The 15,654-nt window shown below is 30.3% G+C and overlaps 1 protein-coding gene and 1 non-coding gene across 2 annotated transcripts in view; both read left to right on the forward strand.

Moving 5' to 3' along the window:
• The window catches only part of LOC147064519 (guanylate cyclase 32E), a 264,366-nt gene that overhangs the window by 133,750 nt on the left and 114,962 nt on the right, over positions 1 to 15,654 (forward strand). The window contains exons 5-6 of the mRNA XM_085957667.1: positions 394 to 516; positions 5,589 to 5,775. Of these exons, the coding sequence (XP_085813793.1) occupies positions 394 to 516; positions 5,589 to 5,775 (310 nt within the window). The remainder of the gene's footprint in view (positions 1 to 393; positions 517 to 5,588; positions 5,776 to 15,654) is intronic.
• On the forward strand, positions 12,802 to 12,872 carry TRNAG-GCC (transfer RNA glycine (anticodon GCC)). The gene has a single exon. It is a non-coding gene; the product is annotated as a tRNA-Gly (tRNA).

Below are 15,654 nucleotides of genomic sequence, written 5' to 3' on the forward strand. Positions count from 1 at the left end.
TATTAAAACAGTGTAAAGAAGAGATAAATACATGCATCACAAAAAACAGTATGAAAAGTAAATAGGTACACAAATTATTATAAAAATTACAAAGCATGGAAGCACACCGAATGAAGTAAGTGTATTTTAAGAATTTATAAAACAATGCCCACCTGTACTCATTCTCACGTAGGTGGAATATATCAACATCCGAAAAGATTTGAACATAGTTATTGCCCTCCCAACTGGCATCACCAATGGCAGGTTGGTGCTGCAGCTAACAGCCGGTGCTCTAAATAAGACCTCCGCATTGTGAAGATCCAAATGATTCGTGTCAGGGCGGAAATAGGAAATAGTACTTTATTTTTTGACATGATTGCCTGAGAATTATTATTATGTTTTATTTCTTTACAGTTTTGCGCAGATTACGAGACATCAGACAAACTAAAGTTTCCTACATTTGCAAGAAGCCGTCCGCCCGATACTCAAATCTCTAAATCGGTGGCCGCAGTTCTTCGTTATTTCAACTGGACCCACGTAAGTCATATAAAACCCCGTCATTAAATATGAAATAGAGATAATTTATTTAGTGTTATCCCTCACTTTTTCACTTATATATAATAGTTCCAAATAAACAAAATAAATAGATTCAGTTGGAAAAGCTTGTTTATTAAGGCTAAGGCCGCATTATTAATTGTCAATATACGAAACTTTGCAAAAGTCTTTGTTCCACTTTTGTAATTAATCAAGATATTTTTTTCTTCTTCTGCGGTAATTTGTGACGTCTAAACAACTACGCTTTTAATTAAGGCAATTATGATACAATACTTGACCTACTTAACCTAGAAAAACATGATAATCGTAAAATATTATCTTCTATATAAAAAAGTGGAAATAATAATAATATTACTATTTCTTTGAAATTTTCATGCAAAGTTTTGGCTTGCACTACGGAAGTAAAGAAAATAAGGCTTCACATTCTGTTAGTAGTTAAATAACATTCATAATATTATTACATTGATTTTTGTAATTATTTTTCTTTTCTTAGTTTGACAAATCTGTAACAAAACGGTTAATTATTATTGTCTTACGAAGGTTTCTCCAGTTGTTTTGTAGTAAAGCATTTTCTATCACAATCACAGTATTTTAGTTAAAATGACAATTTGTTGGAGATACTATTTTTAATAAATTACTAAGCATTCACCAACATAATTATAGAATCAATTCACATAATAACCACAAAAGCGCTATTATTGTAATTTTTTTTATTAATTAACACTACAACAGACTGCGAGGGTACTTACTGCATTATTGAAATAATCATTGGATCATCCAGGCCCATTATGCATTATGACCTCACTTTACCAGGAATCAAATCCGAAACCTCTGATATGAGAACCCAATGCTTTACGCATTTGATTACGAAACACACGGTCATCCCTAAATATTATTATATATGTATATTACGCCCACTATGGCTGAGCGAAAGCAGTTTGGGATTTATAGTGTCGTAGATCCCGCGTTAAATCCCGGGTCTGGAAAAAAACTTACTCATTGTTTAGGTTGGGCAAGTGGCTAACATTCAATATACTCGAAAAATAAAAATCTGTCAATACAACATCCATCTTGTAGAGGTCTTCTGAAGCTCGAACATGGCTAAAAAAATGTTATATATAGCTTTTGATGTGTATGTTCTTATTTACAATTTTATATAACCAGTAAATTGTTTCGGTATTTTTTTTAAGTATAAGTACTATCTTTAACAGTGTATTCATTAAAATAAGATCACGTAGTAAGTAGGCTTTCCCCAACGGTAAATTTATTAAGAAAATTCAATTAATATTTATATAAAAAACATTTTTGGTAAATTTTAAAAGCTTTAATGAAAGCTCATAATTAAAGTTGCTTATTTTTTTGATACTATAGCACTATGTTTTTTGTAATCAATCTTTTGTTTCTACCGAATTAGAGTGAGAGAAAAAAATTCATATTTTTAAAATACCTAATAAATTATGTAAAGTTATTGTTTTTCTTTTATTGCGGAAGCCATTTGTAAAATACGTTCGGACAGCGGTGACAATATAGAGACTTCTTTAAAGTTTGCATGTCTATTTCATGAGCTTGCTACTGCTGATTTGCATTTATATGGCAAAATAAAAATTCCGCCTGTCAGAAATGTTACAAAGTATTTGAGTCACAGCAATGCGACCGCATTATTTCTCTTGAGGATTTGTCTCTTACAAAAAATCCGATAGAGGAGCTTTGACTTGTCGATGAATTAATGTTCAATGCTTCTTATAAAAACCAACAGCAACTCGCTTAAATAAAATTCTTACTTCATCAATTATAATACTTTTTATTAGTTACATAACAACAATTTAGTGTAGTATAGTACATATAAATATAAATAAAATAAAATGGTTCACTAGTAGTCACGCTCACGATAACGTCACTGCTGGATGACTTCAAATTCAAATTCAAGTGTAGGCGTTTATTTTTGTAACCGAACATTACAAATTAAAAATCCAAGACGTTCACAACTAGGGATTGCAATACCGGTATTTCAAAAACGTTATCCTAGAACTTTTTCATACCGAAATACCGGTTTTATAAATCAGATAATACCGATATATTCGGTATTGAAAGTGGAAACAAAATGTATTAATTAATAACGTAAAAGTTTTAACATGATTGTATTATTTTTTGTCGGGTTACGTAATGTCTAGTTTACTTTCGTTACCCTTCAACGCCTTTGAAGACCATCAACGGCACGTTCTATAAAATATTAATACATATGTTAAGGAGATGTATATATATAATATATATATATTTTGGTAGATATTTCTGTTTTTATATATATTTCACGAATACCGGTATTCGTATTTTCATTCGGTAGTGCAATCCCTATGCACAACGTAATGTGAACAATATAAATAAAAATATTTTACATAGTGTCAACAGTGTGATAAATATAAGATATTACAAGTGTAATAAATAAGTGAGAAATTTATTTTAAAAATATAAAAAAACTATGTCCCACTACCCTCACGTAAATGGAAAATAATTTGAAGACATTTGGTTGAATCAATGGTAGGCTAGTTAGCAGATATATTAGAAATTCTTAGATAGTTAATAGGGACACACAGAGTAACACTAGACAGAATGGCAGAATTCTTGTATTAGTCTAAAATATATACAGGTTAATAAAAATCACAGTTTGCTAGTATCAGCAGCAACGTGAAAATGTCAGTTGGATAAATAAATTGACTTGTTGTCAATCAACTCTACTTCGATACATTGGGTTTTTGATCGCCGTTAAGATATTGTATTATTGCAGATACTACTGGATATTGCGGCTTATAAAGCGATGATCTATTATTCGAGTGGTGTAGCTAGCCTCTCTCTACTTGAAAGTCTTGACACATTATATTATTGCCATCACTTGTGATAGGGTTCTTACCCAGTATTGTAATTAAATCATAATTATAACATAACAAAGAGTAAATTGCACTTAAGATTGAGTTTTAATTCTATGACGATCAACTAGGTTATATAATGTTCCTTCGATGTTTGCTGACAGAATAAAAATATACAAAATGTAGGTACTGTATTAACATTGAAACGTCTACTTAGATATTTTGCAGAAATTATGTCTAAAACAAATTAACCTAAGTATGAATAATTGAATACCAAAATAATATTATTTAGATTTCAATCAATGTGAACGAGAATTCAGACGACGTAGGGAATCGGCATGTGCGCCAATTTTGCGATCGGTACGACCACGCAATGTTACCGGGAGAAATATGCACGCTAGCGGCTAGTTTATGCCGTTAAAGCTTTGATCGCCAATCGATTCTTTTTAGTGGGTTTCCAAGTGAGTATCTAAAAAAATATGATATCTGTTTACTTTTCGAGATAATTAAAAGCGCTAATACAGGCAGTGTGGGAGCGTCTGCTGCTTGTGTGCATTGATCAGTCACTCGTTAACTTCTGGTACTTTTGCCTAACATGTATAAAAACACAATATCTTTGTTCACGTGAACAGGAAGCTTGTTTTTGACTAGTTTTATCCATTGCTCACATATTACTTTTACAAGTTTACTTTCAATTTTTGTTTATTTAATATTAACTTAAATACTGTTTCGACGTTGTATTAAAGCTTCAAATATTAGACGTCTGTATGTGTAAAACGTAACGACTCTAAATCAATTCCAGTGATATTTTGATACTGACATAATCATAAAAGAGCTATAAAAATTAAACTTAGTGGAAATTTCATTACTTATGTACATACTACTTGGGAATAAGATTACTATTATGAATATATTTTGCTTTGTGAAAATATGATAAGGCGATATTTTACACGGTTAAACAAATTAATCGGAATATGTATATCATGTTTTGCTTTTCAGTGTCAAGAATTGTTCGGCATTTACATGCAAAAGATTAATTTATTTTGGATTACGGAAAACGTTTGATATGGAAATTTCATATATTATGTAATTTTAAAATTTTTTACTTAAAAACATATCTATATATTTACATATACTTAAGTAAGTAACCTTGTAATAAAAATAAATATTCTTATAAATTATGATATTAAGATCGATTATCTAGAAAATCTATAACGGTCGCCTAGTACTAATAATAGATCTGAGATTGGTCAATTTATTTATAATACATTCAAAACAAACATTTTTCTTTAGCATAGATTGAGCCTTTTCTCCATGTAGACCGAGAAAATAAGCTTGTATAAAACTAACCATCAATTACATATAAATCAAATAAGAGCTATTCATAGATTCTCAAAAGAAGCTAATGAAAATCTATCTTACATTGCTATAATATCACGGTTTATATTTATAAATGAATACCTTCTTAAATGACATATTTTAAATTTATTCTGATTAAAAGTCTATGGTATTTAGACAATTGGGTAGAGTTGTCACTTCATAACTATGCACTTCGGTTCTAGGATTAAAATGATGTAATTCTCAAAATATTTGTTCACAATATATATTTTCTATTTGTTTATTTATTTATTACTATATATTATATTAATACACGTAAATATGTGTCGCTACATTTCAAAATCAGCCAAGTCCATCTCTAGGTATTTTTGACTTGTTTGTCAATTGCTAAAGAACTACTGCTTTCTAACATTTCTGCATTATCAAAATGTGAAATTTATTAATTTTAAATATTCTATACTTGAAATAATATAAACTTTCACCCTTGTGACTGTGTATTTGAGAAAACAAAAAGCTGTTTTTCTCCTATTCATCTATAATGGACTTGACTGATTTTGAAATCTAGCGACACATATCATTTGATCTATTTTATGCGAGGTGAGGAGGCAAAGAGACGAATTAATGTATTAAAACTACAAAATTTAAAAGCTCAGAGTTATAAAGCCTATCTATAATCCACTATGCATTTAGACGCAAAATAAATAGAGGTGAATATTCACATATTTCTTGATGTCGAAATAATAAAAATATACTGTTTATGTGAGTAATCAGGCGTTCTTCAAAATTTCCTAGTGTAAGAGCAATGAATTATTCTTTTATAATTACTTTAATTTTGGTACTCTCCATTGATAACAGATAACATTCCTGTACCTGGACACACCTGACAATACCTTCTCGAAGATAGCTTCGACGGTGGTGAGCGAGGTCCGGGCGGCAGGTGTGAGAGTGAGAGGCGTGAGGACATGGCACGAGGCATTCCACTATGGCTATGCACAAAATCCATTCAAGAATATCGTCAGCGAGACATACCAGGACACAAGAAGTGAGTATTTTGTATTGACTGACCGAATTTTTGGCGCGATTTAATATTAAGTAATATTAATTTCACTTGTGATAACGATGTCAAAATCGCTAAAGAAATATATTAATTTTAAAGTAGAGACTCATAAATACTACACACACTATTTTATTATATTATGGTTCCAGCCTTTAATGATTTAATTGAAACGTAGATTAAAATAATATTAAGTATTTGTTTTATTTTTTAGTTGTTTGTTAGTATGTGTTTAGTAAATTAACAAAATTTTCTTTATCACAATAGAATAATCTTACGTTATCACTGTATTGCTTTGTAGTTGGGACTAAAATGCAAAAGTACTTAACCAAATGTGGGAAGATAGCCAAATACAAAGTTTTAAACTTACCACTGAGTTATAACTATTTCAACATTATTTTCAGAATAAAACTTGTAATGGTATTCATCCAAAGAGTTTGGACATTGGACCGAGTCCATTATAAACATAGTAATGGTCTATGCAAAATTTTGATAATTAATTACGTGCATTATTGCATCAAAATACATTATACTTCTTGAATATGAAAATTATAGAATTACAGAGCTTTAATTTTAAATTACTTAGACTTTAGAGGCAGTCATATATGAACTTCTACTACAATATTTGATAACGATTCCTGAATGATTACCTTAATGATATTAGGTTACCACTAGTATAAAATACATAATTTAGAAAAACCTCGACAAAATCATAGAAAAATCGTTTAGTTATAAAACCGGTTCTAATTCAACCATACTTCATTCACTATCCCGGTGACTATTTTTCTATTTTAAGCCAGTGTTTATCAACCCTTTTGAGTTAGGGACACACCAAAATTGTTATATCAAAAATTCATTAATTACTATAGTTTCCAAAAAAAATCGCAACACACTGATTGGTAAATACTACTTTAAAATCTAGATCAGTTTACGAGTCATGTGAATTATCACTAATAAATAACAACGCCATCTAAAGAATCCCTATTTTTTGCATCGGATATCAGAAAATCAGTAAAATATCATAATTAATGAGCGCTCCGCTTTTAACTATTATCTTTAACAACCAAAAAATCACTGGGAAATAATATTTATATTGAACATATTATTATGTAATTTGAAAATACCCCAGAGAAATATTATATAACCATTAGATTTTTGAAACTTACGACGCCCTGCGGTATTCGAACTCGCACCCCTGGAAAGTACAAGTGGTTATATTATATTTTTTTCTCAGGTATTTTAAAATTATGTATATTAAATAAAAGTTTTGAAATTATTCTTTGGATAATAAAAATATTAAATTATTTTGTATTTATTATACAAAACACTGATGAGCACGAACCGAAGAATCTTATATGCTACGCTTAAATTTAATGCAATTATGATAATGATTATAATCCTATTTTTTTTTATATAATTAATACGAGTAGGTATATTCCTTTACCAAGGAAATAAATTATCATTATTATACTGAATTTTGGCTTTGAATCCAATTATAATATCGTTCAAACTGAACAGTACTTAAAACTGCATTTTATGTCGTGGAAATTTAATTGCCTTATTATAATATGAGGATAAAGTTTGACACAGTAAAATCGTTTTGGTGGAAAGCATTTTTCTTCTCGAAGTGTACCGCATCGACAAAAACGTAGTGCCAAGAGGTGGTTTGTAAAAATAGTTTAAAGTTCTTATCTTACGGAAATTTCTTCTCTTATATTTTCACATATTTTTTTTCATGTACATGTTTTTTGCAGATAGCTATTAATATAAAATAATATACAAACATTCTTCCTACACTAGATATTATTATGTTTTTGCATATAGCTGATGACAGCCTTTCACATAATAAAATTAATAGCCGACGAGCCGTGTAAAGGTACATATATATATATTTAAAAAAAAAACATACCGTACCAATTGGGAATCTATTTTAATCATATAGCACCTGTACACGTGCATAGATTTACTTGCACCAATAGTATGAATTTTAAACTATCGCAATAATAACTGTTTACACGTAAAAGTGTTGACTGTTTCTCGAATCTCATTCTTCAAGCGTAAGCAAGACGCTATGTTTCATCGTATGGTGTTCTATTTGACGGATTCAGACAGGTTCGAACAAGTTCGTAGATAATCGGTGGACGTCAAAATATTCTGTGCGGTGTAGTTCGTATTTCTTCCGGCAAGTTCGCCACTATCGTATTATTGCGCATGCGCACCGCCATGTACCAATTATTTCGTGAAAATTCAAAAGCTTCTGAACTTTTTTGATAAATGCATGCAATCTTGCTTCTTGCGCGGTAATACGTGTTTACACGTGCATTTTCTTGTTGTGGCCGCGATAATACGTATTGTCAACAGTAAATCCATACACGTGTAAACGAGGTTATATTATGTTATATATCATAATATATTGATCAGTTTAACTAAGTAGGAATTAACCTTAATATAAAGCAATTAAAAATAGTTATTCGTAAACATAATTTTGACTCCATTTTCTGAAATATTTTTAAGACAATTCACTTCGCCGCACTCTTCAAAATTTCCTAAAATTGTTTCTAAAATGTAAAATAAATCATTCTAGCTAGGCGAAACTATTTTAAATTTCAACTACCTAACTTCATTAATTAACATCAAAATATTCTCTGTCAAATTTTCTACTTATTGGCAAATCGAGAAGACGTTTAAAACCCACACACCCTGTAAAATCTTTAGAACCTTATTAATTTGAAACAACTGTAGACTTTATAGAAAATGTGTTTTTGTTTTTATAGTAAAGATTATATTTGTAATTATTGCAACTTTCTTTCGACCATAATATCCGATCCTAATAGCATCATATGGGCCTCCACAGAGTAGAGGTTTGTATTAACAGATTTTGTTTTTTACGAGAAATGGATGACTCACCCTATTAGGTCCATGCTCTGACTCGTACACAAATTGAAAAACAATATGTGTACTTGCCAGACCCAGGATTCTAATCCGGTGGACGACGCTAAAGGTCAACGCTTAAGCCGCATTATTGCAACAGTTTGGTTTAATACATTATTATCACAATTACCATTATTTTCCATATAACAAATAATGCTAAAATATTTTTTAATGAGAAATAAATTGTGCAAAATAGTAGTAAATAAATAGTAGTAAAAGTTTGAACATGTACCGTTTAAACACGCGCATTAAGATAATTTTACTCCCTACTTCAATTATAGTTTGTCAATTTATGGCTACGGCCGTATGTTATAGCTTAACCACTGTGGAATGCCAAAAGAAATGGCGTCCATCAGACAGTATATTATTCAACGTCGATCAATACAATGATAGATCTAAAGGCCTGCTTTAACTAATTGTTTTAAATTATAACCGTTTAAATTTTAAAATTTCGTATCACAAAAATTGTCCGTATTTCACAAAGTAATACGCGGGTCATAGGTTCGCCATCCCTAGACTAGGTAAACTCATTTTGTAAACGAATGCGCGCCAGCTCCGGGGAATCGGAGAAATGGACTAAAATGCAAAACCCCATCTGCGTAACGTTCGTGGTATTCGAGGACATTCCCTCCCTGCTGATTATGTTTTAGATGACGTCACTAGTGAGACGAAGAACCTAATCTGCATCAGAAGAATTGAAAATTAATTCAAGCCACATATTTAAAGCATTTCATGCATGAGTAATTTAATCATTTTCGTTGTTTTGTGCTTTTAAGATAAATATTATCAAGCCTACAAATGAAGAAAATCCGAGAATAAAACTTTCTTTATTATACAGTATTATAATATATTATAAGTAATAAAAAAGTAGAAAAATAATTATGTTTCTTGATCTTCTTCTTGAGTATTACTGTATGATAGCAATAATTATCCAGCTCGCCGAGCGACAATCCAGCGCAATACCATTACAATAATTTGACCTCGCATAACACATTGAAAATTCCTGTTTGCCTTATTATTCATTGGTTTCTTTGGTAGTCTTTTGGTGTTATGCCAAACATGTACCTTTACGTGCTACATTTCGCTACTCGTAGTTTTTCGGTTGACAATTTTCGTTTCTATTGAAATAAAATAATCCATCTTGCGCATTTTCTATTGGCAAAGGTGTCCAGCAAGGTGAAACGACCTCACCCAAACTATTCATATAATATTATATAGTATAAACGATCCAATTTACATCATTGATAAAATATCTATCTGACGCATGAGGGAAGTGGAAGGCTGTGGTGGTGATACGTTATATTAAATAGTACACACTAAACTTTGTCAGTCATACTTATTTGTTTTCATTGAACTGAGAATACAAATTTCAGATGGTATTGCTTAGCTTTTAAAATTTAATTAAACGCTGCATATAGCTAACCATAATATGCATTACATAAAAAAATATTATTCAATCTATTATGGTTTGGTTTAAGCAAGGTTTAATCAAATTTTAAAAACCATCTATAATTAAAATTGTATTATTAGTTTAATGAAAACAAATAATTAGTATGACTGACAAATTGTGTATTATTTTTATAGGATCTCCACAGCCTACTTCGACAGTTATGGTTTGGTCTAGGCATTATGTAATTGGATTTCAAAAACTAACCAACACCATCTGCAATAATAATTATTTATTAACACACATTAATAACACACTTTTTTAAATTGTCATTCTCTAACAGCAATTCATTTGTTTTAAAAATCTCTAATCGATTTCAAAATTGAAATATCTGACGTGATACAAAATCTTGCATCTCAAAAATAAATATCTTTCGAGGTTAACTATTTTAACAAAATATGTAGATCCAATGAATTATTTATTTTGTAGTAGTTATAATATTGTAGATACGTAATTACTATAAAATAGTGTCACGTTGCAAATATCCCTAATCTTAAAATAGGTATAGGGATGAGCAATTACAAAAACACACACGATTGGTTTTCTCTTTTGCACCAACTGCAACACTGTGGCAGAAGAGACGGACTTTATATTTCTTGGACTCAGTCACTTTAACCTTGACAGTTGCCGCTCGGACGGTTTCCAACCTTAAATTCAGTATTACAAGTAGCTTTCAGCAATCAGAGAATACTAAAGGACGTACAGATGAGTAACCGTATATATATATATAATGTTTTTTATAATTTATCTGTCTTTGCAAACATTGATCACGAGTCTCCATTGTTAGTAAATATCATGTCTCTATTTTTCTTTATTTTAATTAGATTAATCTGTGTTTTAGCTTTTAATAAACAAATAGTTAACTCTCTAAATAACAGTGTTTTCTTTAAATCTATAGTGTTTCATCATGTACATATTTAGAACACACTTAGTGCCCCAATTATTATTAATATATTATACACCTACAAGGCTTGCTTATTCAACATCTTTTACATTCTACTTATATCCATTTTACCACGTTTTTCTTAGCTCGTATTCTTGTTTGTCCGGTGGTTGTTTATCCGGTACAAATCTTGCAATCGATTTTTAACTAACTTCCCGACTAGCTAAACATTTAAAACTTTTAGAATATATCAGAACACGATGCCATTGCATTTTTTTAATACGTTTAGCGATCTTTAAGTAGAATTGAATTCATTTTCAGTTAATTCTGTTTTGTATGAAAAGTTATTTCGGAAGAAATCCGTAATCCAATCCACTATTATTGGTTGCTAAGGGGGTGGTCCTAGCAACTAAATTATTAATATATACGTGCGTTACTATGGAAATCAAAATGACATTTCAGTATTCTATATTTGTTTGTTTGTTGCAAAATATTAAAAAAAATGATTTGTTGATAATTGCCTTATTTGTCCTAAATTATTAATACATAGAATTGTCAAGTTTATATGATTCAACAGAAAATTTAAAAACGTGGTATATAAAAAGATCTTTTCATCTTATAATTATTTATATATTATATAGATTCAAGTTTCACTGATAGTCATACGTGACAGCGAGATCACACGCCTTGATATTAAGAGTAATTTAAATAATCCTCGCTCTACACTTCACAGTTTACAGCATTACACTTTTCAGCCAATATCTCTTTTTTATTTCAATATCAACTTTTACCATTACAATAGTTGAAATGAAAGCATTTTCTTCAAAGTCGACGTATTTTCAATCTAATCTATTTATATAACTGTATAAATAAAAACTTGTATTGTTATTTCAAATAGAAGGGATGTTATGAAATAAAATGGCATACCTTTATCGTGCGATTGTGAGTGATATGAAATTGCTTTGATGCCCTACTACAGTTTTGATTTATCTTAATATCATCCACTTCGGTACATAATTTATAAGGCTTTGTGTGTTCGCTTTATCGGCCGAAATTGCGAATGGAGAGCATAAAAAATTGAAATAAAAAAACTCTGGATATTATACGATTAGAAGAAGGGCGAACGTGCTTTTTTTGTATTTTCAAAATGAAGAAATATACCTACTGCTTTTACATTTTTTACAAATCCGTTCATATATAATATATATTTAACACATAGTTTTCACAAAATGATAATTCATAATTATTATATAAAATTCTAGGTACTGCTAATCTTTTTGTCGATAGCTAATTCGCTTGTGACCAAGGTTTGTCACACGATTATCAAGACTAATTTTCATTTTACCAATAAGGGAGTCCTGCCTTTGTTTTAAATTAAATCTAATTAAAAGGGAATGCACTGTTTATGGGCGACACATTCTAAACGGCGGTAAATGAAAAATATTGCAAATTATTTTAAAAGTTTTTTTTTATTTAGTTTTTTTGCCTGCCAATTACATTCTTTCCTTACTTTGAACATTAGTAGATGACAAGTATATTATATTTTTAGCGTTAGGTATTGAATTTATCCATTTAAGACAAGAACACGTTATGCTATAGTTATGCGTCTTTGAATGATAATCTTTCTTTGCTATATAACCTTGCAAAATTTAAACACACTCCTTTCAAACAAATTTAATGTTATGATCGCTGAAACAGTACGAGAGTGGTGATAATTACGAATTATATTTAAATAGATTTTACATGTGTATAAGCATCGGTGGTTCAGTGGTAGAATGCTCGCCTGCCACGCGGGCGGCCCGGGTTCGATTCCCGGCCGATGCATATTCTTTTTAATATAATTTATATAAAATTGTCTTACATCAACGTTATAAATATAAGCTGTTTACAATAATATCAGCTCACTTTCAATGATACTAGTGAAACATTTTTAAACTTAACTTTCTGTTGAACGTTGTTGGGTTTAAAGTCTGAAACAGAATCTAATATAATAATAATAATAATATATTCAGATGAAAAATGTACATAGGTAGTTATTTTTATTTATTATTTTATTATATTTCTTATACGAAATATAAACATTACCTATATTAATTTTAAGTTCACTATTTTGTTGTTATATTTATGAAAACGTATTTCTCTCGGAGATAGCGTAGTTTTTCTTGACCTACGAAGCAAATCGCCCATGCAATTTGCAAAACTTTTCCTCTGGTTCGACAAATATCGCAAACGACACTTTCCACCCTTGGCATACAAATAATAATATCTGGTTTCATTAAATTTGTTTAAAACTTTGTAGTAAAGCTTCCTAAGATCAATTTGCTGACTATTCAAGCGTTCTTAATCTGATTATTTTGTTGTACTTTGTAAAATCAAATTTTATATTTTGATAAAAATAATTTCATGGAAAATTCTTCATAGGTTGAAGTTTGATACTTACGCATTTCCTCTTCAATATTTTCATAAAGCATTTAGATTTTTTTTAGGTAAAGTAGATATATTGATCATATTTAATATTTTGAACATACTTCTTAGCAGCTGGCCAATATAGATTTATTTTAGCAATTATTACTAACTATGACCATTTAGTTTAAATCATATTCACGAACTTTTTTTAGCAACGGCATCTATTTTGAACATCTTTTACTTTTACTCTCTCAGATAGATTAGATGAGGTTAGTAAAAGTACGTATTTAATCATTAATATGAGGGCTACTAAACCTTTTTCTGCACAAGTATTAATACTATGGTTCCAATACCTACATTAATAATTTACAATTTACGTATTTACTGTCCGACAACAAGATCTCGTCGATAACAGGAAGTCGCTTTAATCACTTTAGTCGCATATAGAAAACTTCTCAGTGACGTACCTGTCATGGCGGCAACGCGTATTTAAATAATGTATCGGCTCTCTTTTAAGATGCAACTCTTCTTTTCTTCTTCGTAATAAACCAAAATCTTACTAATAATAATTCATGCATCACTCCTGATAGTTTTAGACATATGTTTATTATAAAAAGCACCAAATTACGTAAATTGATATACACGTATACCACGGAAGCGTAAAATTAAATGATAAATTTATGGGCGTTCCTTATTTAAAAGCGGAAGTGCGATTAACTGCACAGGAGGGGTTTGTTGTTAGTTCACAGTTTTAACACGTGGACAAGAAGTTCTCGTGTTTTTTTATTGTAAAAATTGTGTATTAATTATCATCGTCTTTAGCTCTACAACCCATGACGCGTCTATATCTCCTCAAGTAGCGCATTCCAAGATCGGCGGTATTACCGCTACCAAGTGCCAATTCTGGATATCGTTACACGTAGCATCGGCACCACCAGCTAATGGAAACGGTACCTACATTCAACCTCTCTTCAGCATTCAACGTTTTTCTTCCTAGATTTAACATTTTTTAAAACCATCTAACTTACACAAATATATATCTGGCAAATAGCGTTTTTCAACACCATAATTAGCTTACGATTTCTCATAAAAATGCAAAAAAATACACAACATTTTCTTGATAATCGACATGCTAGCTTTTTATACTTAATAAGACAATAAATTGAATATTATATAATGTAATATATATTGTACATTGATTTTCTTATCCTATCCGGTACGTTTTTATCAACAACAGTAAAGTTGACAACACTGTTTAATTATTAAGCAGTGTTGTCAACTGTTGTCACAATACATACAAACCTTAATAGCTGATAGTGCTCAGGGAACACAAAATTAATGGGAACTTGCTTACCCTACCGGGTGTGGTATAACAGGCTAGAGATCTCGAGTGTAGAAAAATATGGAATAAACTTAAACACGTGTTAAATAAAATGCTATTTTCAATAATAATTACGTCTGTACCGTTAATGTAACGTGCTTTCATTCTTTGAGAACAGTCGACGTGGTTTTTTTACTTGGGTTTTATGGCCATAAACTAACCTGCTTCATTACTTTTGTCCATGGCCATGGCGTTTATGTTTATATGTATTAATCTGTTTTGTAGTCAATCCCTTCTCTCATAGTGTAACTGAAATTCTTATATTATATTATCAGTGATGGTTCAGTGTACGTCGAGGGTATTCTCAATAAAATTGACTTTACCCACAGCATAATATCAATTCACTACTTCATTCACCAATATAAATCATCGTTATTGTCTCCAATTATAATGGAACAGCTTACTGCGCACGAATTACATAAAGGTAAATTTATTTATTTGCACCGTTATTATTTCAGATTACTCTTACATGAAGCCTATTTCATCGTTTTTTCTCACTTGGCGTTGCTTTATATATCATATTATTATCTGACAAAACTATCGAACCTCACGCATATTTTGTGATTTGTTTATAGAATTATCCGACACTTCATTTTGTTTCTATAGAAAATGTTTACTTTTAATACCGATATTATTGAAATCTCAATTTCAGATTAGGTTAAAATAATAAAAATAGATTTAGTATGTACCTACGCAAACAAGATAAATAACATTATATATTTTTTAAACAAACTGCGATAATCGACACTAATGTACAATTGATACGACCTGTTTTTCTCTGCAACAATCTTATAAAGGTTGGTAAAAGCTACGTAAGTC

Source organism: Rhyacophila brunnea, unplaced genomic scaffold, assembly GCF_057557595.1.
Source record: "Rhyacophila brunnea isolate RB1 unplaced genomic scaffold, BYU_Rbru_1.0 scaffold_7, whole genome shotgun sequence".
NCBI classification, from domain to species: Eukaryota; Metazoa; Arthropoda; class Insecta; order Trichoptera; family Rhyacophilidae; genus Rhyacophila; species Rhyacophila brunnea.